General features: G+C 38.9%; 9 protein-coding genes across 10 annotated transcripts; all 9 read right to left on the reverse strand.

Moving 5' to 3' along the window:
- Window positions 1-10: 10 nt before the first annotated feature.
- LOC124341261 (chondroitin proteoglycan 1-like) lies at window positions 11-1,835 on the reverse strand. The gene is made up of 7 exons (XM_046794284.1): window positions 1,409-1,835; window positions 1,282-1,325; window positions 1,105-1,212; window positions 949-1,030; window positions 473-846; window positions 292-381; window positions 11-219 (listed from the first exon to the last, which is right to left on the reverse strand). The coding sequence occupies exons 1-7, from the start codon at window positions 1,458-1,460 to the stop codon at window positions 160-162; spliced, it is 810 nt and encodes a 269-aa protein (XP_046650240.1). The 5' UTR covers window positions 1,461-1,835; the 3' UTR covers window positions 11-159.
- Window positions 1,836-2,182: 347 nt separating this feature from the next.
- On the reverse strand, window positions 2,183-5,057 carry LOC124341145 (chitin-binding domain protein cbd-1-like). 2 transcript variants are annotated; one of them, XM_046794101.1, is made up of 15 exons: window positions 4,772-5,057; window positions 4,639-4,676; window positions 4,416-4,490; window positions 4,107-4,217; window positions 3,896-4,023; window positions 3,785-3,830; window positions 3,635-3,704; window positions 3,506-3,553; window positions 3,369-3,421; window positions 3,216-3,288; window positions 2,949-3,148; window positions 2,780-2,875; window positions 2,560-2,715; window positions 2,406-2,481; window positions 2,183-2,310 (listed from the first exon to the last, which is right to left on the reverse strand). In XM_046794101.1, exons 1-14 carry the CDS (start codon window positions 4,818-4,820, stop codon window positions 2,422-2,424), a joined length of 1,203 nt encoding a protein of 400 aa, XP_046650057.1. In that variant the 5' UTR covers window positions 4,821-5,057; the 3' UTR covers window positions 2,183-2,310; window positions 2,406-2,421. The 2 variants fall into 2 exon arrangements, with proteins under 2 accessions (XP_046650057.1, XP_046650056.1); XM_046794100.1 differs by having other exon boundaries at window positions 2,183-2,326; window positions 2,417-2,481; window positions 4,772-5,056.
- A 136-nt stretch (window positions 5,058-5,193) lies between these two features.
- On the reverse strand, window positions 5,194-8,263 carry LOC124341187 (chitin-binding domain protein cbd-1-like). The gene is made up of 14 exons (XM_046794184.1): window positions 8,060-8,263; window positions 7,952-7,989; window positions 7,746-7,853; window positions 7,560-7,632; window positions 7,382-7,482; window positions 7,232-7,301; window positions 7,110-7,157; window positions 6,994-7,046; window positions 6,821-6,893; window positions 6,628-6,756; window positions 6,473-6,528; window positions 5,594-5,666; window positions 5,369-5,508; window positions 5,194-5,300 (listed from the first exon to the last, which is right to left on the reverse strand). Exons 1-14 carry the CDS (start codon window positions 8,106-8,108, stop codon window positions 5,250-5,252), a joined length of 1,062 nt encoding a protein of 353 aa, XP_046650140.1. The 5' UTR covers window positions 8,109-8,263; the 3' UTR covers window positions 5,194-5,249.
- Window positions 8,264-8,532: 269 nt separating this feature from the next.
- LOC124340938 (chitin-binding domain protein cbd-1-like) lies at window positions 8,533-12,383 on the reverse strand. Its single transcript, XM_046793775.1, has 18 exons — window positions 11,974-12,383; window positions 11,863-11,900; window positions 11,638-11,742; window positions 11,510-11,576; window positions 11,325-11,413; window positions 11,187-11,256; window positions 11,040-11,084; window positions 10,925-10,977; window positions 10,786-10,861; window positions 10,237-10,658; window positions 10,086-10,163; window positions 9,869-10,021; window positions 9,583-9,804; window positions 9,441-9,518; window positions 9,215-9,376; window positions 9,060-9,149; window positions 8,757-8,994; window positions 8,533-8,667 (listed from the first exon to the last, which is right to left on the reverse strand). Exons 1-17 carry the CDS (start codon window positions 12,020-12,022, stop codon window positions 8,758-8,760), a joined length of 2,034 nt encoding a protein of 677 aa, XP_046649731.1. The 5' UTR covers window positions 12,023-12,383; the 3' UTR covers window positions 8,533-8,667; window position 8,757.
- Window positions 12,384-13,436: 1,053 nt separating this feature from the next.
- On the reverse strand, window positions 13,437-14,503 carry LOC124340698 (endoglucanase-like). The gene is made up of 6 exons (XM_046793303.1): window positions 14,382-14,503; window positions 14,214-14,258; window positions 14,103-14,155; window positions 13,960-14,029; window positions 13,562-13,867; window positions 13,437-13,498 (listed from the first exon to the last, which is right to left on the reverse strand). Coding segments are annotated over exons 1-6 (537 nt in total). The 5' UTR covers window positions 14,383-14,503.
- On the reverse strand, window positions 14,440-15,305 carry LOC124341427. The gene is made up of 5 exons (XM_046794527.1): window positions 15,204-15,305; window positions 15,090-15,127; window positions 14,879-14,980; window positions 14,731-14,797; window positions 14,440-14,618 (listed from the first exon to the last, which is right to left on the reverse strand). The coding sequence occupies exons 1-5, from the start codon at window positions 15,250-15,252 to the stop codon at window positions 14,521-14,523; spliced, it is 354 nt and encodes a 117-aa protein (XP_046650483.1). The 5' UTR covers window positions 15,253-15,305; the 3' UTR covers window positions 14,440-14,520.
- Window positions 15,306-15,834: 529 nt separating this feature from the next.
- LOC124340830 (DNA topoisomerase 3-alpha-like) lies at window positions 15,835-20,083 on the reverse strand. Its single transcript, XM_046793545.1, has 15 exons — window positions 19,951-20,083; window positions 19,786-19,846; window positions 19,330-19,715; window positions 19,114-19,264; window positions 18,832-19,036; window positions 18,662-18,746; window positions 18,431-18,589; window positions 18,154-18,354; window positions 17,945-18,097; window positions 17,603-17,880; window positions 17,451-17,538; window positions 17,126-17,383; window positions 16,625-17,055; window positions 15,994-16,559; window positions 15,835-15,933 (listed from the first exon to the last, which is right to left on the reverse strand). Exons 1-15 carry the CDS (start codon window positions 20,068-20,070, stop codon window positions 15,899-15,901), a joined length of 3,177 nt encoding a protein of 1,058 aa, XP_046649501.1. The 5' UTR covers window positions 20,071-20,083; the 3' UTR covers window positions 15,835-15,898.
- A 126-nt stretch (window positions 20,084-20,209) lies between these two features.
- LOC124341084 (sedoheptulokinase-like) lies at window positions 20,210-22,187 on the reverse strand. The gene is made up of 2 exons (XM_046794010.1): window positions 20,773-22,187; window positions 20,210-20,704 (listed from the first exon to the last, which is right to left on the reverse strand). The coding sequence occupies exons 1-2, from the start codon at window positions 21,966-21,968 to the stop codon at window positions 20,503-20,505; spliced, it is 1,398 nt and encodes a 465-aa protein (XP_046649966.1). The 5' UTR covers window positions 21,969-22,187; the 3' UTR covers window positions 20,210-20,502.
- An 851-nt stretch (window positions 22,188-23,038) lies between these two features.
- Window positions 23,039-26,045, reverse strand: LOC124341394 (mapk-regulated corepressor-interacting protein 1-like). Its single transcript, XM_046794490.1, has 6 exons — window positions 25,718-26,045; window positions 25,174-25,267; window positions 24,931-25,070; window positions 24,284-24,337; window positions 24,153-24,203; window positions 23,039-24,082 (listed from the first exon to the last, which is right to left on the reverse strand). Exons 1-6 carry the CDS (start codon window positions 25,767-25,769, stop codon window positions 24,012-24,014), a joined length of 462 nt encoding a protein of 153 aa, XP_046650446.1. The 5' UTR covers window positions 25,770-26,045; the 3' UTR covers window positions 23,039-24,011.
- Between the last annotated feature and the right edge of the window lie 1,395 nt (window positions 26,046-27,440).

The following is a 27,440-nucleotide window of genomic DNA, read 5'->3' on the forward strand; positions in this document are numbered from 1 at the left end:
ACGAGCGAGGTTAACTGGGTTACTGCCTTTATTTTAAAATCTTCTCGTATTACCGTAAGGACATTTATAGTACATAGAAAATGTCCTTTGCGCAACTTATCGTTAGTTCGTTACACACAAAAAGCAACAGTTAAATGCGTAAGAGATGCGGTAACTCAGTTATGTGCTTTTAGACGATAGGTTGCGCTGTCTTGATTCCATTTTGTTTTCATTTTCAGGCTGAAATGAGAGAAATTTATGTTATAATCAACCAAATTGGATAAATATTGTACACAATTTCTATTAGTTTACCTGCTTTTGATTTCCATTACAACCATCGACATTATAATAATAGTCACATACATTAAGTGCCGGGTTATAAACCAGATTTGCTGGACAACACTAGAAACGCACAAGATAAACGCAATCCAAACAGGAAATTATAAGGCGTTTTGTAAAATAAATAGTGTGTTCAATGTGAAATTATTATTACGGTAAGATAGGCCATTCCGTTTGAACACTGCCAATACAGAGATGAGCAGTCGTCATAAGGATATTGTCCACTGTCCCCATCAGGGCAAGTAAAGCTGTTGGTTGTAGAGGAATTTCCGCAAGTATTGGGCGTTCTGGTTGTAGTTGAAATCGATGGTGTTGGTGTAACTGTAACTGTAGTTTTGGTCGTTTCAGTAGTTGTCGGTTCATCACTTGTTATCGTCGTAGATTCGGTGGTGATGGTAGTAGGTTCCGTGGTCGATGTGGGTGGTTCGGTTGTCAGTTCCGTGGTCAGTTCCGTGGTCAGTTCCGTTGTTGTTGTTGAATAAGTCGTCGTCGTCGTGTCAGTTGGTTCTGTAGTCGTTGCCGCTGGATCTGAAAAGAAGTTTTAAACAAATATAAAATTTTTTGATTGATGACTTTTCAGTTAAATATAATTTGATTTTCAAATTCTTTTGGAAATTAATTAGTTGGAACCTTCACAAACAGCATCTTCTGGACTGACACAAGATGGACCTGTTGGTTGAAAAGGATCGAAAACGGTACCAGCAGGACATTCCTGCAAAAGTAAGAAAAGTCGTTGGCACTAGAATTTCTAATAATTGTAATAGGCATTATTCGGTAATATCTTACAAGTTGGTATTGTCCACCAGCTGCTGTGCAATAGTAGTAAAACTGAGTACAGGGTTCATCAAAAAAGAATCCCTCTTCTCCAGGAGGACATTCGAATTCCGCACGATCCTGCGGTTACGGTTCAGGTACATATACTTTTACTGGTTCAAGGAAACAATTATTTGTAATGGATCATACCTGTAATGTCTTTAAAGGTGAACGTTCAAAGCATTGACCAAAACCTGCGTGTGTCACAGAAAAAAATTATTTAGATATGCAAATCAACAAAAAGTCAGTTTAGACAAAACAACACTCAAAGACTTACATAGAAACGAGAAAAGCAACACAAGAAGAGGAGCCAGAATTTCCTTCGCCATCTTTCGTCGTTTGATTGACCAAACTATAGAGAAATCCTGATGAAAATTTCTGATATTTGTTTGAAGTGATGATCAGGTGATCGATAACGGATCGTTTCTGCTATGGCGTTAAGATTTTATGGATCACGCAATCATTGTCAGCCCAGTAGCTAGATTACTAGTGTTTATTCATTTGTTAACTGAATGCATGGCAAGACTTATCACACTGATGCAATACATTTTTGACTAGATAATGATTTTGAGCAATAAAAAAGATGCCAGGAGACAGGCAACCGGATAGGTCGCACTAACAGCTGTCGTCATAAAGGAAATTCCGTCGCTAGGATGAATATCTCCAGTGTAGTAAATTTATGCACCATTTTTTATTATGGTGACTATCTATCTCTATTATATCACCCCTGATCACATACTATCATCGAAGGAATTGAGAATAAATTTTGAAACAAGTGCTACAATAACAAACGCGAGACGTATCCTTCGAAAAGGTTGATTCAATCAATAAATCCGATCTGTTATAATGATGATAAACAGTACTAGATAATGCAATACCTCTCTCATCTCACCTGAAATGTAAACGCCTAGGTGATACATGGTGTCGAGAAAATAGTGATAATATAGTCTTTAGTTACTTGTCTACTACCACTTTTGAAACCATAAAAAATACTTACGCGTCCTTTCGCCAGTTACACATGACAAAGCGCGAAAATAACTGGATGTCTCTGTTTGCTGTTAACATCAGATTTTTGTATTGAATTATACAAGAGAAAAAATTTTTAGTATCATCCTATTTCCTGTTTTCAATCTGGTCAAATGCTGAGTTCCGTTCATTGGCTAGTCATATGTCTTTTCACCAAGCGTCAAATGCACTGGAAAATAAGAGAGTTTAGTGTATACTTGACGTGGTCATCATCCGAATTGTTTGAGTAAAATACTTTGTACAATTGTTTTAGATTTACCTTTTTTATCCCATAGTTGCACACGACAATTTTATAGGGTCAAAAACCGTTACTCCTGGGCATACCTTTAATGAATAAATATAATATAATTTTACGGATGCTCAATAAAACAAATTCTACTTCAATTTTTCTTTATAGCTTACCATAGGGTACGGAAAACCACCTACGCACGCAAAATAGTGCGACCTTACAAATTTGTTGGGGAAGTAGCCATCATCGCTTGGGCAGCTGAATCCCTTATTGACCGAATAATCTTTCTTGTCCTTTGAGAGATCATCATCACTAAAGTTTTCATCCACCTGTGCATTTGGAATACAACCGGATGTCAATTGCAATTGTTAGTATTTTGAATCAATATCTTACTAGTTCATATAAATCTGTGACGGCGCACTCGGGTACATTCTCCGGATTATCACAGAAGGTTGTGTCCGGATTGTAAACTAGTCCAGAAGGGCACGGCTGATCCGAAAAAGAAAGAAGTGTTTAATAGCTGAATCTACTAGAAGTAAACAATAACAAAAAAGTTGCTTACAACAGTTATGGGATCAACACCAATATCTGTGCAGATGTAGTAAAGCGAGCAGTTCCCGGGGTAAGGATAGGTGCCCTCGGCGGGACACACGAACGGACCTTCAGGTGTAGTCGGAGTTGAAGATATGGGCGTTGTCGTTGAAGTTATGGGCGTTGTCGTTGAAGTTATGGGCGTTGTTGTTGTCGTCGGTATTCCTCCAGCTGACGGAAAAGTAAATTTGATTATCAAGAAAGAGCCGCTAAGTATTTTTGCAAAAATTAACCTTACGTAAACAAGGAGCGTTTTCATTCAATACGCATTCCAAAATTTCGGGATCGAAAATTGTACCTCCAGGACAGTACTGTAGGTCCGAAAAATTAATTTTAATTAATCCGAAACTAATGGTGGACACACTGTGCTCTATTCATGTAAACAAAGTACCTGTACTGAACTTTGGCCGCCAGTGCAGTTGTAATAAAAAGTAGAACACACCTCTTTAAGAAAACAGGAACAAAACAATTCCTTTCGTTAGATCCCCACGTTTTGTAAAGATACTTGGTAAAGTAAAAAAAAAATACCAGGGTAGGGGAAAACTCCATCTGAAGTCGGACAAGTGAACGGCTGGTCTAATGAAAAATGCGGCAAAAAAAAATTAGTTGCTGCTGTCGTTGACAAATGTGACGTAGAGCTAAATTTTAAAAAATTACTGCATGAAGCCTCTTCAGCTGGTTCGCAATCTAGGTTTACAGGATCAAATACTGCACCCGAAGGACATTTCTGCAATTCATTTTACGATGAGCCATAATGTCAAGTACATTTATAAGTATTTCATAAGTCGATTGATAAATTGATCTTACCGTGGGGGCCGATTGATTTGCAACACAGGTATAATAATCATCGCCGCTGAACACAATTTAAAAAGATGAAAATGATTAACATTTTTAAAATAATTGAAATTTGTAATATACCAGGTACCGGGAACCGCAAAGAACCCGGAAGGTTCCGGACAGGTGAAGTAGCAAAAGGCACATTCGATTGGTACACAAGTTTTGGTTTCAGGATCAAAAGCAGTAACACCAGGCGTACCAGGACAGTTCTGCAAAACAAAAACAAAAAAAAAAAATTTTAATTATAATGATTAAATTTGACAGTTATTTGTAACCATAGTTATTGTGTGACCTGAGGATATGCGATTGAGTTTGCGCAAGTATAATAGGACCCACTGCAGAAGGGATCTGCAGGATAAAAATCAGTCTCCGCGTTTGGACACACAAATTCACCTTCACGTTCCTGTAGTGGTTTAATAGGAAACATAATTTAAAAAAAAAAAATGTGATTACTATAACAAAAAGTCTTTTAACAAAACAGGCGATTTTTGACCCACCCAATCGCCGATAATGTTCATGAAGCTCATTGCGACAAAGTCAAATTTGAAAAAAGTTTGAACGAAATAATGTTTTGACATTAATTTTCGTTTTCTCTTAGTACCTGTTTTGTTGGTATTCTCAAACTAATTCTATCCAAATTAGCGGCTGGATCAAAAACTGCCGGTAAACTGCAATCCTGTAGGGTGAAGAACATAAAATCCACTTAGAATATAACGAGAAAGAATGTACATGCAGCCCAATTATGTAAGGGATTTGCGGATAAGATTGCGGAAGATTGGGTTTTGTAATAATGTAGGAATATGTAATAGTTTTTCTCTTCATACCTGTTTTGTCGATATTTTCAGATTTGCACCAAAGATTCCTGCAAATACAAAAATGGTTTTACAAATAGAAACAATCGTGCCCGTCACAAAGTCAGCCTAGTTTTATTTCAAAAGTTTTTTTCTTCTACGGTACCTGCGCAAACATTAAGAAGGAGAAATGCAAGTATCACGCACTTCGTCATTTTGAGCTGTCAAAATTAATTGAAAGCCGCGTTGTTTAGTCTAGAACTCAAAAACTCGCTTGACGAAGCCAGCAACAACAGTGTGATTATACAAACATTTTAAATGTTGTGTCTACAAATTCGAAACTGATTACGCTTACTTATCACACAAGTCGTTCAATATTTGTTTGTTTGATGGAATCTAATTTGGACTCGAAACACCTTATCACAAATGTCTTTGTCAATCTTCACTGACCCCCAAATGAAAATTCGAATATTATTGCGATTGTACACTTCAACCCCAGATTTTATGTAACATGCGAAGAAAAATTTATTATATTTGTTAAGTCGTACAAGAAATGTAATTTCGGAGTGAATTGATATCCGGTATTTCTTTTTGTCCTTGTCAAAGTATTCTTGATTATGGATAAAAAGTTGCGGACTTGACGGTTAAACGCAAGTACCAATGCTAGGACGGAAAACTTTGCCATTTGAGCAACTCTGCAAAACAACAAAATCAACGAAATTCTTATTATTGCCATCGCGTTGAATGGATCAATTTGTAGTACTTGAAGTTCTGGGATCCCATTACGACAATTCCAAAACGCCAAGCGATTCCCATGGACTTGGAAATTTCCGTTGGGCATTGGACAAGTAAAAGTAGCTGAAGAAACAGTTGGCGAGGCTGTGGTGGTATTCCATCCATCAGCTAATCGAATGAAAGAATAGAATACGCGTTCATGTTAGTCTTTAGTGAAGATTAAAATGTGTTAACAATACTATTAGAACCGTACGAGCGCAGGTGGTGTACAAGAACAACACGCAGCTTGAATATTCTGGAACAAAAACCATATCTCCAGGGCAGGACTACGGAGTCAGAAATAATTCTTTTGTTAAGTATCTAATGTATACAGTAAACATAAAAGCACTGCAAATTTTTTAAATAAATAAAGTAAATGAATTCCTAGTCCTCAATGCATTGAAAAACAAAACCATACATGATTGCTGGTATTTTAGTAATTTTACTCCACCGCGCGGCTAGAACCACTAATGTGACTTGTTCACAGGGATGTTGCATGTTGGACAAGACAACTCTAAGATTAGTTGAACCTAATTTAACCTATAAACTAACATTTTCTTCAAAACTATCTTTTTCTTCTAATTCGGCCATGGTGGCATTGAACTCAGGAACTGGTGGCATGGAACTGTTCCTACACCATGATGATGGCCTATGCTTGATGGCCTCTGACATGAAAAAAAGTGCCTCTGCCAGCTTTTTAAACTACAAAATAATTCACACTCAGGTCTATTACAAAATTAAGACAAACGTACCTGCCAATAAAATAGTAAAATATTAGTTGTGAAGGGTACAAACTATTTCCTTCATCACTAATCACTTCCATGTGTCGTTTGCTAAATTGTAGTCTGCAATCTGCTTATCTGCAATCTGGGAAATCATCCAGTCTTGCCAAATTGCGAAATTGACTCAAAAGTGTTTTTTTTATCGAATTTGTCTTAAAAAAAAACAATGTATTCAATAAACTAAATAAAAAAAACTTAAAAAACTAAGTAAATTGAATAACCGCCGATAAACTAGATTTGCAACGCTAAAATATAATAGACCTGCTTACTGCTTTCATTCAGATTCAAGATAAGTAGATAATTGATTTTACCTCAACGTAGAATTGTCCACCGGTGCAATTATAAAAATTGCCAGTACAAGATACGCCTTTAAAAAATGGAAAATAACGACGGCCATGTTTTAAATTGAATCAACAACATTTTCTACTTTTTGACAAAACGTTTTACAACAAAAAAATTCACTTACCGGTAGAGTAATATCCGTCGCCTGGACATACAAATGGTTCCGGTGTTGTAGGTATTAAAGTTGTGGGCGTTGAAGATGTCATTGAGCTAAAAGTTGTCGTTGACGTTGTCGTTGTCGTAACACCGCCAGCTGAACAGGGAAAAAAAAAGGATCTAGAAATTAAACCTTAAACATATTATGATGTAAAACATACGTGCGCAACTAGCTTCCTCAATCAACACGCAGCTCAAAACTTCCGGATCAAAATAATAGCCGGCAGAACAATACTATTTGAGAGACACAATGTCGAAATCGTAAATCTCTTTCAATTTGCAGGCTGATTTGTGTGAAAACTGACAATAGGCCTATTATTCAAAAGATATTTACCTGTATGGAGCTTTGACTTTCAGTGCAATTATAATACATTGCGGAACAAGCGCCTTTAAAATGATGTTAGTCGAGATTTCTTTAATCATTTTTATGATTTCATAATAACATTTTACCTGGATACGGGAAAAGTCCATCTGAAGACGGGCAAGTGAACGGCTGGTCTGATGGAAAACGCGGTAGAAATTAGCTATCTGTTGTCTATACGATGAAAAGGTATTAAGTTTAATATAGTTACTGCAGGATGCTTGCTCGGGAGGTACGCAGGCAAAAGTGACAGGATCGAATATTGCTTCAAATGGGCATGTCTGGTGTCATGGATGAGAATTATTATATTCTTTAATAGTTAATCACGTCTATAGTGAAGGTAAGATTATTAACGTCCTACCGCGGATGAAGGGTCTCCTCCGACACAGATGAAATAATCACTTCCGCAGGTTGCGGGTACTGGATAGAATCCTTCGGGAGACGGACATGTGAACGAGGGCACTAGAAACGCAAAAGACGCCACGCATTTGCGCATTAGTTGCCGATATTAGTGCAGTATACTTCTATGGGGAATTTACCGTAACAAGAGGAAACTTCGAAATCAACACAATTGCTGCTAACAGGATCAAAAACAGTTATTCCAGGGCATTGCTATAAAAACAAAACTTATAGAATGTATTGGAATTTAGTAAATTTCTAGGCCACCAATTTTAAAAAAGATTAGCTACTATAATGATTCATATGGGATAATCTGCATTTATTACCTGGGGGTAAGCAACGCCATTTACACACGTGTAATAAGTAGCGGAACAAATATTTTCATCTTCGGGATAGAAACCGGTCTCTTGATCGGGACAAACAAATTCTCTTTCCTGATAAAAATAATTGGTTAATAACAATAATTATTTTACGAGCACACCATGAAGGTGTTTCTGCTATAAGACCGCTAATTAATGAGGTTTTACACCACCTGTTTTATCGATGTTCTCAAACTTGAACTCAAACTCCCTGCAACGTAATCAACAATTAACAAGGATTACCTACACATTCAAATTTACTAACATAACGGATTGTTTACCACCGAAGAAATTCAGAAGGATGAACAAATGAAAGACGCACTTGATCATTTTTTGTTTCGATAGCAACACTGATTATGAATACGTGCTCTGAACCAAACCTTTTTCTTATTTGAAGATGTTAGAGACGAAAGTAGATGAGACCCTCGACCTGGAAATTATTTACTTGCGAGTCTACAATTATCCACACACTTATCACAGGCGTCACTCACAGTCTCACATTTGTTTGTTAAGAAATACTTTAGAGTTTAGACCGAGACAGAGTGACAACAACCAAAATTTCGAAATGTTTGGTGACGTGTTTCAGAACCGATAAGAGAATCCACCAGCTTGGAAATCGAATCAATGAGCAAAGATCACGTTATATAATGTGATCGAAATTTACATTATACATTTGCCTACTGAAAATTTTTGAACTACTTTAAAACAAGCAGAAGGAGAGTAGTCAAAATCGTGAAATAAAAACATGCAAATATTGATGAAGTAATATTTTGTTTATTTTGTTTTCTTAATTAATTAATATACTCTTTTAAAATCACACCTGTCTTTTCGGGAGTCCATCACATAGTCGGTTGAACATACATTATGTTGGTTACTATGTTGATTCTGTCTACAAAAGATTGAATAAAGAAAACATTTTTAGAAACTTTTAAAAATCGCGCGTAAATTCCATATCTTGGTAAAATAAAATATTCTTACTCTATCGAATGCGGTCACCGCAGTCAGTGACTTTCGAATACCGGCATCTTTGGTACTTGGTGTCATAAAAATAACCTTTCTTGCATTGCCAAAGATGGGCTCGTTTAATAGCCGACTGATTGTCACAGGTGTAGAAAAGACGGCACTGAGTAGGATGCGGCCAGTTGCCATTGCCGGAGCAATGAAAATTTGTATCGATACCTAGGAGTCGGTCTTTTTCATCTTCGTCAGCTTTTAACTGTAAAGAAAAAGTATTTACTATTTGAAATAAATATGCTATATTTTGACAAGGTGACAAATTACGACATAACATCCATTGGGATCCACGGGAAGGAGGAAAGGAAAATCGCACGCTCCAATAACAGGATTGAAAATAAGATCGGGGGGACAACTCTGTCATCCGGGAAAGAAAATAGTTATTACGGATAGTGATAATTAGAATGAATAAGAAATTATACCTGTATAGTGTATACTCCATTGGTGCAATTATAAAACAAAGTGCAATATCCAGGAACTTCGAAGTTACCATTTGGCTTTGGGCAAATAAAAGCTGGGGGGAGGGTCGTGGTTGGTTTACTGGTTGTTGTAGTGGTTTTGGTTTTATATTCGTCAGCTCTTAACTGTAAAGTAAAAGTTATTACGAATTGAAACAATGTACTATACTTTGGCAAGGTAGCAAATTACGTAAAAACATCCAGGAACGTTGAAAGGAAAATCGCAGGCTCCAACAACAGGATTGAAAACTGTACCAGAGGGACAGTTCTGTCATCCGGGAAAGAAAATAGTTATTACAGATTGTGATAGTTAATAATAATAGAAATAATACTTTTATAGTATAAACTCCATTGGTGCAATTATAAAACGAAGTGCAATTCCCAGGAATTTCGAAGTTACCATTTGGCGTTGGGCAAATAAAACCTGAGGGGAGGGTCGTGGTTGGATTAGTGGTTGGATTAGTGATTGTTGTTGTGGTTGAGCATCCAGGAACGTTGAAAGGAAAATCGCAGGCTCCAACAACAGGATTGAAAACTGTACCGGAGGGACAATTCTGTCATCCGGGAAAGAAAATATTTATTACAGATTGTGATATTTAGTAATAATAGAAATTATACTTTTATAGTGTAAACTCCATTGGTGCAATTATAAAACGAAGTGCAATTCCCCGGAATTTCGAAGTTACCATTTGGCGTTGGGCAAATAAAACCTGGGTCAGTCGTGGTTGGATTAGTGGTTGTTGTTATGGTTTCATCTTCGTTAGTTCTTAACTGTAAAGTAAAAGTATTTACTAATTGAAAAAAAATGCTATACTTTGATAAGGTAACAAATTACGTAAAAACATCCAGGAACGTTGAAAGGAAAATCGCAGGCTCCAACAACAGGATTGAAAGCTGTATTGGGTGGACAATTCTGTCATCCGGGAAAGAAAATAGTTATTGCAGATTGTGATATAAATAATGATTAGTGGAAATAAAAATCTTACTTGTACAGTGTATACTCCATTGGTGCAATTATAAAACGAAGTGCAATTCCCGGGAATTTCGAAGTTGCCATTAGGCATTGGGCAAATAAAACCTGGGGGGAGGGTCGTGGTTGGTGTAGTGGTTGTTTTAGTGGTTGTTGTAGTTGTAGGTGTAGTGGTTGGGGTGGTGGTTGGGGTGGTGGTTGGGATAGTAGTTGGGGCAGTAGTTGGGGTAGTAGTTGGGGTAGTAGTTGGTGTAGTTGTTGGTGTAGTGGTTGGGGTAGTGGTTGGGGTAGTGGTTGGGGTAGTGGTTGGGGTAGTGGTTGGGGTAGTAGTTGGGGTAGTAGTTGGGGTAGTAGTTGGTGTAGTAGTTGGTGTAGTAGTTGGTGTAGTAGTTGGGGTAGTAGTTGGTGTCGTAGTTGGTGTAGTGGTTATTGGCCCAGCTGATAAACCAAAAATAGTAGGTAATTAAACATTCGACCATACCGCAAAGGCTTTTTACCAAAGGTAAAAAACAGAAATAACTGAACTCTAATTAACATTTTAAGTGAGAGTTTACAGTTAACTTACGCATGCATGTTTCTTCTATTGGCTTACAAGTAGCGGTAGACGAGTTTTTGTAAAATACGGAACCCGATGGACAATACTATAGCAAGTGTTGTTAAATGTTGAGTTGTTCAAAGATTGCCATCATTATTAATTCTCTTACCATTGGGAAACTTGTGCCGTCAACACACAGAAAATACAATCCGCTACAAGAATCTGATAAATGTAATAAAACATGTGAATCATTCAATTAATCAGGTTTGAGTTACTGTATTTACCAGGGTACGTGTAGTAGCCGTTTTCACCGCAGTCGAATGGCGCCACTATCACAATTACAAAATGAATTAATAAAAAAAACCAATTTTGCACATAGCGTTCGAAGAAATCTAAACTTTTTTCTACGGAAGTCTAAAGAAAAAAATTACTGCATGTAGCTTCCTCGGAAGGTACGCATTCATATGTCGCAGGATCAAAGATGTAGTCGTTAGGGCATGTCTACATTACGGAAACACAGATGTTCAAAGGACATATTTTAAATTTGAAAGGAAATAAAGCAATAAGACCAGTTTTTGCGGGTATCCGGCAACGCATTCATAATAGTCACCGACGCATTGTTGAGGAACAGGATATTTTCCCTCGTCAGCAGGACATTCTGTTAAGACAAAGCAAAAAGAAAGAAAATAATTTGACAGTCGCTATGCTGCTGATTTTCAGAAATGCCCAAAAGAACAGCCCAACACTGACTTACCGAAACAATATGCGGGTTCGACGCAAGTCTCACTTTCCGGATCAAATAGTTGTGGTTCCGGACACGGCTAGTAACAAGAATTTCATCAAATGCTTTACTTATTTATGAAGCTTGTTTTTTTTTCAAACCTGGCATCGTATTTTCACTCCACTTTGACAGTAGCAATAATCTGTAGTGCACTGATTGTTCACACTATAAAAGCCGTCTTCAACCGGACAAGTAAATTCGAGAGGCTGTTTAAAAGGAAAAAATATTTAAAAATATATACTTCTCACATACGTACGTCACAATGTTAAAAATAAACAGAAGGGTGAACAAAAAGCAATCCGTATACGGAGACGAAAAAAGCTTACCACTGTAGGAAATTCCTTCAAAATAGCACAAGAGTAGCCTGGTGGAGAAAGAAAATAAAAGGTATAATTAATACTACTAATAGCACTTAACATATTACAGTATGGCGTTACCTTGAGTGATTACAAAAATCAAGGTAAATTGTAACCATCGCTCCATCATCTTTTTCTTATAGAACAGATGGGAGACGAGCAGGCGTGGAACACAACGGATAAACTGTAGATGCGCAAGTCAACGACTGAACTTACTACAAACAGCATTTTCGTTTGTTTTAACCACTTCGTGTCGCAGAGTTTATCGCGAATCTTATGAAAAATCACGCCTTAAAAAAAAACTAACTAAAATCTTATCGTGTGGCGCAACAACATTTTCAGAGGGCACAGTGACCAGATATGACAGTAGTTGTTGTTTGTTCGTTAACAGAGACTAAACGGAATGTCGGTGGATCAGTGACGGTTATAGATAGCAACGACAAATTATATAAACAGACCAAAATAGTGACATGCGACATTTATACGCAATAATTTGTTTAAGTTGGGAACTCAATTGCCACCTTACTTTGATGACACTTTGATATTGCGTCAACATACATAACAAAAAGAATTTAGTCAATTTACTATTTGCATCCATTATTCTGCTTCATTCTCTAGTCCTTACCTTAACAGTTAATTTACCTTCTTGTGTTCAGAAACGAAGAAATTCAACCTGTGAACATAACAAATTAGTAAAAGTGGCGATATTTTCTTTACTTGCTTTATTCGAACACATCCAGACTTTCCAGGATTCTTTCGATGCGATTGCAACCTCATTCAATGCGATATTAAAGAAACGAATGGTTTTTAGTTTTTGTTTGAAAGGATTAAAACGAGAACTTCAATTATTTGTGCACGACGCGTCTTCCTTTGCCACGCATTTTAGGGATACAGGGTCGAAGACGAAGTTGTCAGGACAATACTTCAATTCAAACGAAAACATAAATGTGATATTAACAAAGATACATTATTGCAAAGGAAAAAATATACCTCTACATAAGAGTCACCAGCAGTGCATACGAAATACAAATTACTGCAGGCATCTAGAAATATAAAATAATTATTATAACTGATGTACACGGAATTCACTTGATATACATTAAAAAAATATTCAAAGCAATAGATAGAAACATAGAACTAAAAATTGATTGGCCAAATGCACGACTTGTTTTACCAGAGTACGGAAATAAACCGTCTAAAAGGCAGTCCAGTTTCTGATCTAGACATTACAATCAAAAATAAGGTTATTTCATTTTAACTTAAGATCGATACAAAAGGGTACCACATTTAGTAAATTAAAAAAAAAACTCACTGCAAGAAGCTTGAGCTGACGGAGTGCATCTAAAAGTAACAGGTTCGAAAACATTGCCTTCTGAACATCTCTAAACATTTTCGTGGATAACAGAAATGAAAAATCATAGTCTGACATTAGATACAAAGAAGAACATTTGTTAATTTGACATATTACTTCAGGGTAAGCGATCCCATTTACGCATTTGTAATACATTTCTACACATTGAAGGGGATATGCATAGAGCCCATCATTAGGACCTTAAAAAAACATAAGTCGAGAGCATAGTGTTAATTTTAAACTCCAAAAGTAAAACTGAGTGAATTAATTAACTAAATTTATTACAGTGCAATACCAGAAAAATATATATATAGTTACCATTTTTTGATGGGCAAATAAAACCCATTGATGTGGTGATTGGTGTAGTGATTTTTGGTGTGGTGATTGGTGTTGTAGTTAGTGTAGTGGTTGGTGTAGTAGTTGGGGTAGTAGTTGGTGCAGTAGTTGGTGTAGTAGTTGGTGTAGTAGTTGGTGTAGTAGTTGGTGTAGTAGTTGGTGTAGTAGTTGGTGTAGTAGTTGGTGTAGTAGTTGGTGTAGTAGTTGGTGTAGTAGTTGGTGTAGTAGCTGGTGTAGTAGCTGGTGTAGTAGTTGGTGTAGTATTTGGTGTAGTGGTCTTTGGCCCAGCTGATAAACCAAATAAAAAGGTAATTAAACATTTATACAGAAATAACTGAACTCTAATGAATAGTTTAAGTGAGAGTTTACAGTTCACTTACGCGTGCATGTTTCTTCTATTGGCTTACAAGTAGACGAGTTTTGGTCAAACACGGATCGTGAAGGACAATACTGTGGAAATTGTATATGTGTTGTTACAATAATGTTGATTTGTTCAAAAATTGTCATCATTAATTCTTATTACCATTGGGTAACTTGTGCCACCAGCACAGAGAAAGTACAGTCCACTGCAAGTGTCTGAAATGGAAAATCATATGAATCATTAAATTTATCTGATTTTTTTTACTGTATTTACCGGGGTAAGTGTAGTAGCCGTCTTCGCCACAGTCGAACGACGTCACTTTTAAATTGAGATAACAAAACAAAACAAAATAAATTAGAAATCTTCTTTTAATATTCAAAAATAACGAAATATTTATTTTTCTGGGTACGGAAAGTCGAAGCCAGAAAGAAAAAAAATTACTGCATGTAGCTTCACTCGTTGGTACGCATTCATAAGTCACAGGATCAAAGATGTTCCCAACGGGGCACGTCTACATTCCAGAAACAGGATTGGATAAGAAATTAAATCTTTTAGTAAATTAAAGAGAAAATAAATAATGTTAGAAGATCAGTTTTTGCGGGTATCCGTCAACGCATTCATAATAGTCACCGACGCAGTTTAGAGGAACAGGATATTTGCCTTCTTCAGCAGGACATTCTGTTAAGATGAAAAAGAAAAAAGCAAATAAAAGAAAAAAACGGAACACATCACAGTCGCTATGCTGTTGATTTTCAGAAATGCCCAAACGAACAGCCCAACAAGGACTTACCGAAACAATATGCGGATTCAACGCATGTCTGACTTTCCGTATCAAACAATAGTGGTTCTGGACACGGCTAATAAGAGTAACAGCAATCTATGAAATACGTTGTTAACGTATTCTATAAGAAGGACGTCTACGTTTTTTTTTTTCATACCTGGCATCGTATCTCCACTGCACTTTGACAGAAACAATAATCTGTAGTGCACTGATTATTCAGACTGTAAAAGCCGTCTTCGGCCGGACAATAAAATTCGGACTTTTTCATAAGTTTAATGAAATTATATTTAATTTCTCATTTTATCATAAATAAATATAATACGATGAAAAAAAAAACATCATGCTGAGATAGACGGAGAAAAGCTTACCACTGTAGGAAATTCCTTTAAAAAAGCACAAGAGTAGTCTGATTTAGAAGGAAAAAAAAGCTAGGGTTAAATGCAGTTAAAATTGGTACATAACATTTTACAGCATGACGTTACCTCGAGTGATTATAAGAATCAAGATAAATTGTAACCACCGCTCCATCATATTTTTCTTATAGAACAGATGGGAGACGAGCAGGCGTGGAAACGGATAAACTGTAGATGGGCAAGTCAAAGACTGAACTGACTAGAAACAGCATTTTCGTTTGTTTTAACCACTTCGTGTCGCAGAGTTTATCGCGGATCTCATGAAAAATCACGTCTTAAAAAAAAATTTAACGAAAATCTTATCGTGGCGCAACAACATTTTCAGAGAGCACAGTGACTAAATATGACTAGTTGCTGCTTGTTTATCAAGAGAGGCTAAACGGAATGACGGTGGATTTATAGTGACGGTATATGTAGCAACAAATTATACAAACAGGCCTAAAAGAATGACATGCGACATTATGCACTATTTTAGCTAGACCCAGGCACAATGTTTTTAAACCTGTCAATGGTGGAGCATTGATTCACCGAGGTTAACTGATTATTAAATTTCCAAAATTACACTCCATTAGGAGATAATTTACGCAGAGTTGCTTGTATGTAACATCTAAAATATTAGGCTGAAACAGAACACATTTATTACACTTTTCGTTTTGATCACTTCGGTTGATCTAATCGTCGTGAAATAACTGTTCAATGCTTCCAAAGTAACAACACATGTCTTTATTTGACTGAACTGAACGAGAGTACGCCAGCGAAAGACATTAGGCAAAATCTGGACAATGATTTCTAGTGTGACCTGCATTCAGAAATAACCAGTTTGTAAACAATACGAAAAGGAATATAAATATTAGCTTACCTTCTTGACCGCAGTTTCCGCATTTCCTCGCTCTTCTTTCGGTAGTGGATGACGGATCACTAGACTTCCCACGACCGCGCCCTCTTCCTCGCCCTCTTCCTCTAGAACCCGTGTCTTGATTCGATCCTCCCCGGGAGTCTTGAGCAAATCCGCTTCCGCTAGCGCCGGTGTCATCCATCCACTTGAAGAAATTGCACTGTGCCTCACGCGGTTTGGCGCAACAATAAAATTGACGCCCACAATTTGGTCCTGGTTTTTGAGTTGTTCTTGTCGTGGCCAATTCACGACCCCCTCCGTCACAGTCACAGTAAGTCTCCGAATCTTCGTTATCACGTCGCTCATTCCGGGCAGTCGGCTGCCGGAAAACTGCTTCTCCTGCCCCACCACGACCATTTTGAGCAGCTGGTGCCGGTACATTGGCAGCATCGGCCCAAAGGAAAAAATCACAGCCATCCTGTTGTTTTGCACATTTGTAAAACTGCCGACCCGTGTTGGGACCTTCCTTCCTAACCGTTAGGAGCAAAGCATCAGGTGCGTCCCTGCACTTGCATACAATCGCAGAGTCCCTAAGCAACAAAACAAAAGGTTTAGATTGTTTAAGATCCATTTCACTTTAGTAAATCATAAATACCCGTTGTTGTTATCAGATCTTGATGGCGGATGAGGCACAGGTTGACGGAAGTACGGCTGTGAAGGGATATTCGGTTGGGTGGCTCCAGAGAACGCTGCAGGAATTGGCGGTCGAGCACTTCGAGCGGGAGCCATTGGACGAGGCTGGACTTGAGGTCTAGGAAGAGTCGAAGCAGAGGAACGGGAGCTATTTGCAGAATACTGAGATCCGGAAGCGTAACCAGAAGAATTCCCAGAATCATTGGCAACTCTAGTGTTACTCGGCTGAGTGTTGTTTTGGTTTCGGGGTTGTGTTGCCAACGGACGGATTCCTAGAAGTTCCATAAAGTTTGGGTCGCATCCACCGATACAACCGCGATGAGTATCCGGGTAAAATGGAGCGTAAACTCCCGGGGTGAATTGGAACCGCAATAGGGGTGGATGAGAAGGACACTGGAGAAGAGATTGACTTGTCAAAAACAGAGAAGCACGATAGTTGTTAAATAAAAGACGAAATACAGACCGCGTTACACTTTTCCGCATCAACTTCCACTTGCTGTACAGCAGCTGGCAGCCACACGGCGGTTTTACATTCAGGAAAGCCCATACAAGAGAAAAAGAAACCGTTGTCCTTTCTCCGTCGCAGAGTCATGTCCAAGTTACAAGCAGGGCACTTTCGGTAAGGCAAATTTGCATCTGGTCCTCCCTCAGGAATCATGGGTGGTGCTTCCTGTCGTTCCTCATTAAAGAACGTCGAAAGAGCCTCGTCGATTTTGATGACCTATTGTGAAAATTGTAATTATTTTAACTTGATTTGAAATGGCAACCATTCGTGAAAACAAGTTTACCTGTTCCATTGCTTGTACAAACACCCTTCTGTATCTTTCAATCTGCTCTCTCAAGACATCATTCGGATTCCTTTCTCCATCGCAAACTCTGCAAGATTAAATGTGTAAAGAATACTAGGACGCGGTTAGGTTTTCATTGAATTTTTTCCAACCTTTTAAGATCAGCCTCGAGTTCAGCTCTAAGATTTGGCTTTGAAAGTGCGATCCCCATGGCGTCATAACCCTGTACGAGTCCCATACCCAATGAACACGGTAAGAAGCGTCCGTCGCCTTGTACGCCAGCGTACTGCCGCGTTTTGATCGTCTCAATATGGTCAGCATGTGTGGCGTCAGTACCAATTCCATGTTTTTCCATCAATGAAATCAAATCAGCTTCACTTAACAGTTGAGGTGGACTAGTTTCTCCCTCATCCATGGTTATCGATGTCGGCTATAAAAGGCAAATAACAATTAGTATTTGATTGGAATATCCTGGAAATGTTTAAGTTTTATACGATAAAGCGCTGGCCTTCATTGAGTTGAGGAAGACTACGATCACTCCAGCGCTCGTACGGATATACTTCCAAATAGTTTCTTGCTACTATTTGCAATCCACTGGCGACGAAGCCTTCTTCTTGAATTTCAATTTCGGCCACAGTTTCGTAACCCTGTAAGAACCATAAACTTAGCGGAACGTGGAAATAAAATAAAATCCTCAACATACCTGGGCATCCTTACTGACGCAAGCTAAAAAATGGCGAACGATAAACTCGTAAAGTTTGCGTTCATTCTCATTATTTAAATTTCCTGCATATTTTATTGGATGAATGGGAGGATGGGCCTGATCACTTTTCTTCCCCTGGCGAGGGTTCAGCCCTTCGTCCAAAACGCGTTGAGCGAATCCTCCCCAAGCAGGATCAACCGTCTAATGCAAAATATTTTAGCGTAACCAATATGATTCTAATTCAAGAATACGAATAGTTAAGTTTGTCATTATATACCTGGCACTGGACCAAAGGAGTCAGGTCCAACTCTTTGGGAAAGATATTTGTTTCGGTACGTGGATAACTGATGAATCCTTGAGTGTACAATTTCTCGGCAATCTTCATTGTTTCCTTGGCATTGATTCGCAGTTTCCTGGATGCTAGCTTTTCAAGTTCCTATGAAATAAATCGTGATGTAAAATTACATGCGTGATATTAAAACAGACCAGACAAAAAAATTTCACATACAACAGTGTCTAAAGGCAAAGGTCTCCATTTGCTTTTATTCTTTGTTTGAACTTTGATTATTTCAGCTTCAGGGTTCTCCTGGCATCTTTTATCAATATCATAGTAATAAATTTAATCAAAACTAATAACACTGGAATTTTAGTTGATAATGACCTCATGGGTCTCAGTACTTTTCAAGGATTATTTGAACCACAGTTTGATCAAACAAATGGTGTCTTTTCCAAAGGAATTCCACGCGCTCTTCCTTGTTCAGCTCCCAGACAACTTTGAGTTTCCAAAAATTCTCTCTCACAAAATCCTGTATGGCTTTATATCGCTCGACAATAAAGCCTAGAGTTGGGAACTGACACGAACCATAACTGATCATAGATTGGCCTACAAATTTTAAACGTTATTATTGAAATGTTGAATTTATTTGTCCTAGACTTTATACAGCCAACAAATCCACTTACCAAGTGATTCTGGGAAGACTTTTTGAAGTCGTAGAGTTTGAAATCTTGTAAATGCAGCACCAATTCTAAGATCCAACTCAATTCTAACATCCACTGCATCACTGACATTTTTGTTAGGGGGGCCCAAATTTTGAAGTGCTCGAGCAATTGACTATAAAATAAAATTAGACAAATGGAATTAGATTGTAAATTTCATTAAGATAGTTAGCCTTTTACTTGGTATGTTATTTCAGAGAACTTTGCTCTGAACACTTGAATGCTAGGCTTGATTGCCTGACATACTGTGATTACTTCATAGCCAATATTTTCACCTTCTCTATCACAATCGGTCCAAATGATCAGGTATTTGCTCTTTTTGGTTTCTTCCTCCAAAGTTCTTTTGATGTTTTGATAGTCATCGGCAACAAATTTATGAATTGGAGCTTCAAACAAAGTAACAGGATTAACTCCCTGCCACTTTTTATAATTTCCAACAAAGTCAGAAGATAGAAGATGACCAGATACTGAAGTAACTGACATTTTGACATTTTGGTTGAAAAGATTATGTTCAAACTCATAGATTTTGTTGAATTTGCTTCTGCCTTCTCTACGATTTGCACGACCTAATGTTGGAGAGTAACATAATCTTATTACATTTGGAAGCTTAAGCATTGTGACTGTGTGAAGTATTACCGCGAGAAAGGAGTTCAGCAATATTTTTGGCAGCATCGTTTTTCTCTGCTACATTAAGCACCTATAGATAAACATCGAATTTGAGACGAACGTTTCGTTCAATACCCATGAGGAAATAGTAACATCATTCGTACAAGGATGATACCAATTCTTGCGACATGTTACCTGGACCATTTTACAAGACTCTGCTAATACGGCAGTTGTTTTACAACATCTAGTAAACTCTAAAAGATTCAAAGAAACGTGTTTAATCCCCGACAATTTGAAATGAGAAAATAATAACATGACTTCCCATCCCTTTTGTGAATTCACCCGCCAATATGGAAGCCTCTTCTCTCCGCCAACCTAATGCGTCGCTTAAAAAATTTAAGTTTTCAATTAACACTATAAGACAAAAACTACTTGTTTAGGCAAGAGAGGATCATTTATTTTAAGAGAAAAGAATTGTACAAAGCACAAAAACATTAAAATAATTTGAAGTAAAATTTAAAAAACAATACTAATAGTCTATATAGAATTATAGATTAATAGATGTGGAAAATCCAGTGATGAGCTGACAAAAGTTGTAAAGTTGCGTCTCTAAAATGACTTAAAAGGCAAGCTTATTTGCGTTGCAATATTCTAATAATAAAATGTTGATAATTTAATTTGTTTGGCAAATAATGGAAAGTACGTATGCTTGTAAACGACTATATAGAAAACATTGATATAGTTTTATCAATCCGTGGGCGTTCGTGGAGTATTTAAAGCGGCCAGAGCTGCTCCATAAGATGCATCTCCTTCTTGCACGGTTTTAAATGGAATGTTTTTATACTGAACGGCAACTTGCTGTTGAAGAGGTTGGTTTCGACTAAGGGCAGATCCGGTTCCAACCAACTGGGTAACTCCGTACTGTTCCAGCAGAGTGGTGGACATCATGCTGTTTGGTGAAAACATAAAAAGCAAACCGTCAAACGAAAACTAGCAATAAAGAAGATAATTTATTACTTGTGCAAGTTGGTGATGAGTCCCTCAAATAATGCTTTCGCCACATTGCCGAGACTAATATTTCCCGAATTTATGTTGAATACTTCGGCTGCGGGCAACCTGGATAGATGACGTTCGCCAAAAAGGGTCGGAATGATGGTCATGGCTTGTTCAGTTGAATTTGATTGCTTCACCAGGGTCAGCATTTTATCCCAAATCAAGCTCTGCGGAACGCCGAAGCCCAAATCCTGCATCCAGGACTGCAGCATCCGAACGAAAGAAGCCATGACGTTGCCCCCGTTCAACGAAGCAGCGACGGCCAGATAGCGGTTGTCAAAATACGGGAAATATTCGATAGATGATTGCGTGTCCGGCAGAGTGAAGTCGGCCGGCATGCGAAAAGAAAGTTGAGCAGATGTCGAGATGTTTAACACGGCCGTGCATGCAATCTCGTTGGCAAGGGTGGATAACACGGAGCACTGCATATCCCCCAGGGCGGTAAGCACTTGCGTTCCACGCGGGATGCCGCACCAGGTTTTCGACAAGGTACCCGCCACGGATCCGCTATCCATTACTTTCGGGAGAAGATGGATGGGGAAGTCGACAGTTTTCAAGATGTCTAGATTCCACGTCTTGTCTTGAGTGTTGAAGTAACCCCAACTGGCAGCATTTTGAATGGACATGACAGGGCAGTCGAGGTCACAAAGCATGGAGACAAGAAAGTCTTGGATGGTCCCTGCACAGCTGTAAAGCGAAAGCTCTTCTGGCTCATTTCTCAGCTTCCATAAAAGTGTGGCACATCCATATCCTGATGCGATTCTCAAATGGGAGTCTGGTTTGGGAACTTCGCTGAGGAATTCCAAGGAGCACCTAGAATCTTGCCAAGTGTACAATGAGCTAAACGGACCCTTACCCAATTCAAAGCGATCACTGCTTGAGGTTGTCCAAGCGGTTTCCTTATTCCAAAGCACAACACCATGCATTTGTCCACAGACGCCGATCTTTATAACATTCTTGAGCAAATCTCTAGGAATCCGACCGATGCAATTATGAACGGCTGATATGATTTTCGAAACATCTTGTTCGGCCCCTTCGCTGGCCTGTGTGTCCTTGCTTTGCTTGGCTACCACTTTGCGTGAATGGATATCTACAACGCTGACTTTAACGGAAGTAGTTCCTAAATCCAGACCGAGAACGAGATTGGCTGATGTGGCCATGTTTTTCTTCTGCTTCGTACGTGACTCTGCTTACCGGTCAATAGTTGGGAGGTTGTTTATTTGTCAATTTCTCGTTCTGTACTGATCGAGACAGACAGACGAAAGGTCTTGTGTTTGTTTTGGTTTTTCAAAGCTGTCTGCAAGTTCATCTAACGGCCAATTTTGGAACTTGCAGCGACTCACACAAATGGCTAACGTCTAGACGTTTGAAAAATGGTCTTTTTGCATATAAGGAATTGAAATGAAATTACTCGTCAACAAAAATGACAATGGTTATAGATCTGGAGAATAAGAGTTAAGGTTCATGTCCAAAATGTAAAGCTCACATCCCTGAAGGCAATTCAAGCAGGTGAAAACCGGTTGAGAGAAACGGAAAAATAAAAAAACAACAACAAATGTTTTAAGGGCATCATTATTTCTAGGTACTAGAGAAAGGTTTGTTGTCTTTTCTCTCTCTCTCTTCGTGTTTTTCAAAAGAAAAATCGAGCTACAGAGTTCGTCCATACCTTCGGGTTATTAGGGTGGGTCTCTTATGAAAGCGGAAGATTTTGTTGCCATGGCCTTTTCCCCTTCACCCATCGTTATCTTATCACACAATCAAAACAGGTCAATGGACGGCGAGATCTTCTTCTCGCGTGGTCTAAAAAAGTAACTTTCCCCAAAGGTTTTCCCCAATAAAAACGGAGAAAGATAACATGTTTTTTTTATATAGATATAGCATTTTCTTATATTGTCAACTGAACAATTGCGACTACAATCGAGAGATGATCGAAGGTGGGAGGGGGTTTGATACGGAAAAATCGAAAATTTTTCTTTTTTGGGTTTTTCCCTTCAACTAACCAAACGAATGGCACTACTACCGTGGAAGTATACGCGAGATTCCTCGTCGCAAGTCTTACGCATTTTTACCGGATGTGCGGATTCAAAATAGTAAACGCGCGAATCCGCACAGCCTTCAAAAGGCGTAAGGCTCCGACAGGGGCTGGATCCCTCCACCCGGTTCAATTTCCTCAACACCACACCCTTTACACATTATTAAATCAGTATATGAGGGGGGAGACAGAGTCAGGTCACATGTTTTCATGCCTTAATATTGTTTCAAATCATAACTACATTATCATCATCTAATCAGCTGCTCTCCAGACAGACATGCTTTCACACATTCATTCGAAAACAAATGAACCAGAATAAAAGAAAAAAAAAATTAATCATTTGATTCAAATAAATCAAAAAACAAAAAAATACCCAAGGTCGGAGGGTTGGTCAAAATGGCCGTCCAGTTTTTAGTGTGTGTGTGTGCCCTTATAAGTTCTCTACAAGAAAAGAAACCCGATCGTATCGTAAGTATAATAGAAGACTCGGGGGACGAACGTACAACAACGGGGGCAAATCCGGTGCTCATTTGACTTTCATTTCTTCCAACCTCTCTCTCACTACAGATTTCCATTTTTATGTCTTTCTCTCTCGTCTCTCCCCCCCACAACTAGTATCACATTCTTCTAATGAGTTCCGACCATCAACCACGAACAAAGAAAATCCTACGAGAAGATAAAAAAAAAAATGGAGGGGGACCTCCCCCAAACAGTTCACCCGTTTCCGATTGACTTAAAGCAGCCCGCAACCAAGTAACGTGAGCACTCTTTAAGTGGATCGGATTCTTGGAGAAACTAAAGGGGACGACGAGAACAGGGAGGGATTCTTCTTCTCTCTACCAGATGTGTGGCGACTAAAATAAAAATATTTTTAAACGAAAGATATGGCAGCTACTTTCCGGTTCACCTGATGTTTTACATTATTTGTGTGTCTCGCTCTTTCCCCACTCACGCCTATTATTATTTCCTTTTAATCATTCATTCAAATCATCTTCTTCTACGGCTTCGTCAGGGTGCTCTCGGCAGGATTCTTTCCAAGAAGTTTGTTTCTTCTTTCTCTTTTTTGTGTTTCTTCAAGGTGATGAGAAAATGGTTTTCTTTTTTCTTTACAGGTCATACAGCTCGCTCGGCATTTGTTTTTTGTGTAGAGACCCTGATGGCCGGTTGGCTTTCAAATGGATTGTGTCAGCGTGTGGTAGAGACGACGGCCCCACCATCCCTCCAGGTCGAAAGGTTCGAAATCTGTAAACAACGTCGTAAAAAATTATTAGACCATTATGATTAGATAAGAGACTATGCAAATGATTCTCACCTTGAAGGGCTGGATTAGGACTGGCGTCTTGGTAATACGTCACGGAGGTACCTGTCGTGTGTGCAAAACGACTCCATTAACATCAAAGTAAAAATAATTAGCTGAATTAAATTGTGTGACGCAACATTTACCCTCGGCAGTTGGCACAGTTGATGTTTTCAATTCTCGATTCACTCGCTGCCATCCTGCAATGGAATTCAAACAAAACAACATTTTTGTCAGTAAAGTATGACTCGAGCAACTCACGTGCACGAGGCGATGGGCGGGAGTTGGGAGGACAAGTTTCAAGACGGGTGGGAAAAAACTCGAAATAGAATTTCTCCTGGCCCCAACGAATCGATATTTGAGGCGTGTTCTTTAAGGATCGATCATAGAAACCGTGAAAAAAAAAAGAAAAAACTTGGCCGTTGCCAAGACTCGGTTGCCATGACAACGCAACCGTTTTGGTGTGTGTTATCTGTTTTATCAAGCACACCTCTCGTATCCAGTTTGCTCATTGGTCGGTTTCGCCGGGCTACAGAGAGTTGGCTGACGTCAAGAGGCCTTGGTACCATAGAGAACGTGTGGTTCCATCTTTCTCCGTTCGTTCAGAGATTCACACAATAGACTACCCCATAAAATGTCCGACACAACTATATCGATAGCTAAGCTCCATGTTTGTTTTTTTAAAGTTCAATGTTTGTTTTCCGACTAAAAAGAATCTGGCGAAACAAAAACAACCAGGCGCCCCCATGGCGACAGGGTTGTTACACAATTCGAAATAAATGTTTTAACTTACTGTCGTAGACGTATTTGATTAATTCCTGTTGACTCCTCGTGAGGATTTCAGGCTGTTGGTGATGGTGGTGATGTCGGTGACTACTGTGAAAGTGGCGTTTATTCGTCGTGCTCACGGCTTGGAATACAGGTCTCGGTGGGCTGACAATATCAAAAGAAACACGAGATGAAAGAAAGAGTTAATTGCGTCAGCCAAGTAACTCGAGATGATGTGTGTCGCAGTTATTATGCTAAATAAACTCACCTCATGGAGCCGAGAGATTCCACTTCATCCGAATCGGAATTCTTCCTCGTCATGTCGCGAATTGTGTCCAAACTCTCCAATTTCTGCGCCAATCCTGCAACATTTGAAAAGAAAAATGAACTTGTTAGTAGATCTTCTTCGGCTGCAGCTTCCATCGTGGTTACGTAACAGACACAACAGTCGAGCCGGACAAAGGAAAAAGATTCAGCAAACTGAACGTCTTTTGGACCTGTTCCAAAACGTTTACATTTCTATTCACTTGTCCAAAAGAGGCATGGCCACATTTCACGAATAGAAATTTGTTAAGTTAAAATATCAAGATCACGAGCGAGGGGGTTCAAAATCCACAATGTGTACCTGTGCCTTTTGACCTGTTTATTTCCTAGTCTCAATCCACACGCACTATCGTGTGTGTGTCCCCACAGACATTTTCAAAATAACAATTTTATCTTTCTGTAGAAAATCCCCTCCCCTCTTACACACACACACAAGGAAATGATTCTTCTAGAAATGAATAATAAATGAGTGGGGGGGGGGGGCTTACCTCGCCGGGTCTTGGCCACGATTTGACTAGGTCCTTTGGAAATGGTGTACATCCTTCAGGTGTGGAGTTTTACGTGATGTCAACGACGGAAATATGAAAAGGTTTCCTTCTTTGGATGATTGATTGGAGAAAAAGTAAGCTGGATCAAGTTTCAATAATCCAGCAGCCAAAGTCGGTGATGATTCGACGAAATGGGTGAAAGTTTCGTCTGGAAAGAAACTTGTGTAGCTGCAACGCCGAAGCAGTGCAATGGAATAAATGTTCTAGCGGGATCGACGTTTCTCTTCGCCAGTCTTGTCTGCACGAGTTGTGTGGAGGGAATGGGAACTACACGGAGGCCGGAAAAAGATGGGAGGAGCTTGTTGGATCCATTTTCTGGGGAGGGAGAATCCTAGACGCCATCTGTGAGTCGATTTGTAAACTGTTTGGCAAATTCCATCGATTTCCAATGCCAAACGAAGAATTTGGTTCTTTTTTCTTCTAGTCCATTTTGTCAGGTCGATTAAAGGGCGAATCGATCGTCGAAATTCCGCCAAAGGCCCGTGAAATGAGAAAATGGATTCGCTCGCGAAATTTTTTTCGAGCCAGCAAACAAACAAACGAATTGGTTGTCGACAGCAATTTGTCATCGCCGCGGCGTTCCGGTTTTCCCGAACGTTGCGCCCACATTTGAACACGTCGAAAATGTCTTCCCAATCCAATCATCTGATTGATTGAACAGCGCCAGGCAAAAATATAAAAAAACATTAAGGGAGAAATTTTTGAAAAATAGAAAATAATACGACGATGGATTCAATTCGGTCGGTTTGACGGACAAATTGATGGGCATAATCCGTTGTAAAGTGGACGCAATTCATCGTGAAAAAATAAAAAAGACTTGGCGTATTATAAAAGGGGCGCATCTCTCATTCTGGCACGGTTCTCACGAATAGCCTATAGTACATTACTCTACTAAAAGAAAAGGAGCCCCAAAGTTCGATTGCGCAATCCGTATAATAGAGGCTCTCTCTTTGTACACATTACACTCCACTCAATCACGTCCAAATGGACCTGGCCGAGTTCAGTACATGGACCTTTTTCACACAAATGATGTCGACTTGCGAGCGCATTTTCACCAACTCTCCTGCTGCCGCTAGGAGCTTCATTAGGAGCACCTTTTCAAGGAATGTTCAACCTGTTTGTTGCATTCATTTCAGATTTGGAGATATTCTTTGGGGCTCCGGCAGGTCGCAGGTGGACGACGAACTTTGATCGTCTCCCCAAAAATTATTAAAAGCAGACACATACGTATCTCCCTCTATTGAATGCAGCTGGCAAAAAAAAACAAATAAATAAATAAATAAATAAAGGAGATTTGACTGGAAGATAAAAATGGGGAAAATGGTAAAAGGTTATACAACTACGTGAGATGATTGGCTTTTATTTCGGCGAAACGCATCACGCCTGGCTCTATCTATATATCTCTAATTGATGGAGCACATCTGCTGCCATGGCGACGCTTTCCAATTATCGCATCAAGGATATGGCGCTCCCCCCGACGCACTTGCACTGAAATCACCCACCTCTCTAAAAGCTCACGCCACGCTAAAAGTGCACCGGGAGAAATTTATATCTCTTGCTATACGTCGCTATATGTACGTATACGTACGTACGTACACAAAACTATCAGGAATGAAAATTTAGACTCTGCTCGTCCTCGGCATCACCGTCAATTATTCAGCGC

This window comes from Daphnia pulicaria, chromosome 5, assembly GCF_021234035.1.
Source record: "Daphnia pulicaria isolate SC F1-1A chromosome 5, SC_F0-13Bv2, whole genome shotgun sequence".
Taxonomy (NCBI): Eukaryota; Metazoa; Arthropoda; class Branchiopoda; order Diplostraca; family Daphniidae; genus Daphnia; species Daphnia pulicaria.

Coding starts and splice junctions, on each gene's coding strand:
- LOC124341261 (XM_046794284.1), bottom strand. CDS start 1,460: ATGGCGAAGGAAATTCTGGCTCCTCTTCTTGTGTTGCTTTTCTCGTTT. Junction 1,326..1,408: donor GTTGCTTTTCTCGTTTCTAT/GTAAGTCTTTGA, acceptor TGACACACGCAG/GTTTTGGTCAATGCTTTGAA. Junction 382..472: donor ACGGAATGGCCTATCTTACC/GTAATAATAATT, acceptor GTGCGTTTCTAG/TGTTGTCCAGCAAATCTGGT.
- LOC124341145 (XM_046794101.1), bottom strand. CDS start 4,820: ATGACGAAGTGCGTGATACTTGCATTTCTCCTTCTTAATGTTTGCGCA. Junction 4,024..4,106: donor ACTCAATCGCATATCCTCAG/GTCACACAATAA, acceptor TTTGTTTTGCAG/AACTGTCCTGGTACGCCTGG. Junction 3,705..3,784: donor CAAATCAATCGGCCCCCACG/GTAAGATCAATT, acceptor AATGAATTGCAG/AAATGTCCTTCGGGTGCAGT.
- LOC124341187 (XM_046794184.1), bottom strand. CDS start 8,108: ATGATCAAGTGCGTCTTTCATTTGTTCATCCTTCTGAATTTCTTCGGT. Junction 6,529..6,627: donor CGACGGATATTACTCTACCG/GTAAGTGAATTT, acceptor CATTTTTTAAAG/GCGTATCTTGTACTGGCAAT. Junction 5,301..5,368: donor ATGGGATCCCAGAACTTCAA/GTACTACAAATT, acceptor GTTGTTTTGCAG/AGTTGCTCAAATGGCAAAGT.
- LOC124340938 (XM_046793775.1), bottom strand. CDS start 12,022: ATGATGGAGCGATGGTTACAATTTACCTTGATTTTTGTAATCACTCAA. Junction 10,022..10,085: donor ACGTTCCTGGATGTTTTTAC/GTAATTTGTTAC, acceptor TTTACTTTACAG/TTAAGAACTAACGAAGATGA. Junction 8,995..9,059: donor ATCCCAATGGATGTTATGTC/GTAATTTGTCAC, acceptor TTTTCTTTACAG/TTAAAAGCTGACGAAGATGA.
- LOC124340698 (XM_046793303.1), bottom strand. Junction 14,030..14,102: donor GTGGCACAAGTTACCCAATG/GTAATAAGAATT, acceptor CAATTTCCACAG/TATTGTCCTTCACGATCCGT. Junction 13,499..13,561: donor TATTTGCCCATCAAAAAATG/GTAACTATATAT, acceptor TAATTCACTCAG/TTTTACTTTTGGAGTTTAAA.
- LOC124341427 (XM_046794527.1), bottom strand. CDS start 15,252: ATGATGGAGCGGTGGTTACAATTTATCTTGATTCTTATAATCACTCGA. Junction 15,128..15,203: donor GATTCTTATAATCACTCGAG/GTAACGTCATGC, acceptor CTTCTAAATCAG/ACTACTCTTGTGCTTTTTTA. Junction 14,619..14,730: donor TGAATCCGCATATTGTTTCG/GTAAGTCCTTGT, acceptor TCATCTTAACAG/AATGTCCTGCTGAAGAAGGC.
- LOC124340830 (XM_046793545.1), bottom strand. CDS start 20,070: ATGTTATTATTTTCTCATTTCAAATTGTCGGGGATTAAACACGTTTCT. Junction 19,716..19,785: donor TGCTGAACTCCTTTCTCGCG/GTAATACTTCAC, acceptor CTCCAACATTAG/GTCGTGCAAATCGTAGAGAA. Junction 18,590..18,661: donor CTTTGCCTTTAGACACTGTT/GTATGTGAAATT, acceptor TTTATTTCATAG/GAACTTGAAAAGCTAGCATC.
- LOC124341084 (XM_046794010.1), bottom strand. CDS start 21,968: ATGGCCACATCAGCCAATCTCGTTCTCGGTCTGGATTTAGGAACTACT. Junction 20,705..20,772: donor CTCATCACCAACTTGCACAA/GTAATAAATTAT, acceptor TTCACCAAACAG/CATGATGTCCACCACTCTGC.
- LOC124341394 (XM_046794490.1), bottom strand. CDS start 25,769: ATGTACACCATTTCCAAAGGACCTAGTCAAATCGTGGCCAAGACCCGG. Junction 25,071..25,173: donor GAATCTCTCGGCTCCATGAG/GTGAGTTTATTT, acceptor TGATATTGTCAG/CCCACCGAGACCTGTATTCC. Junction 24,338..24,930: donor AATCAAATACGTCTACGACA/GTAAGTTAAAAC, acceptor ATTCCATTGCAG/GATGGCAGCGAGTGAATCGA.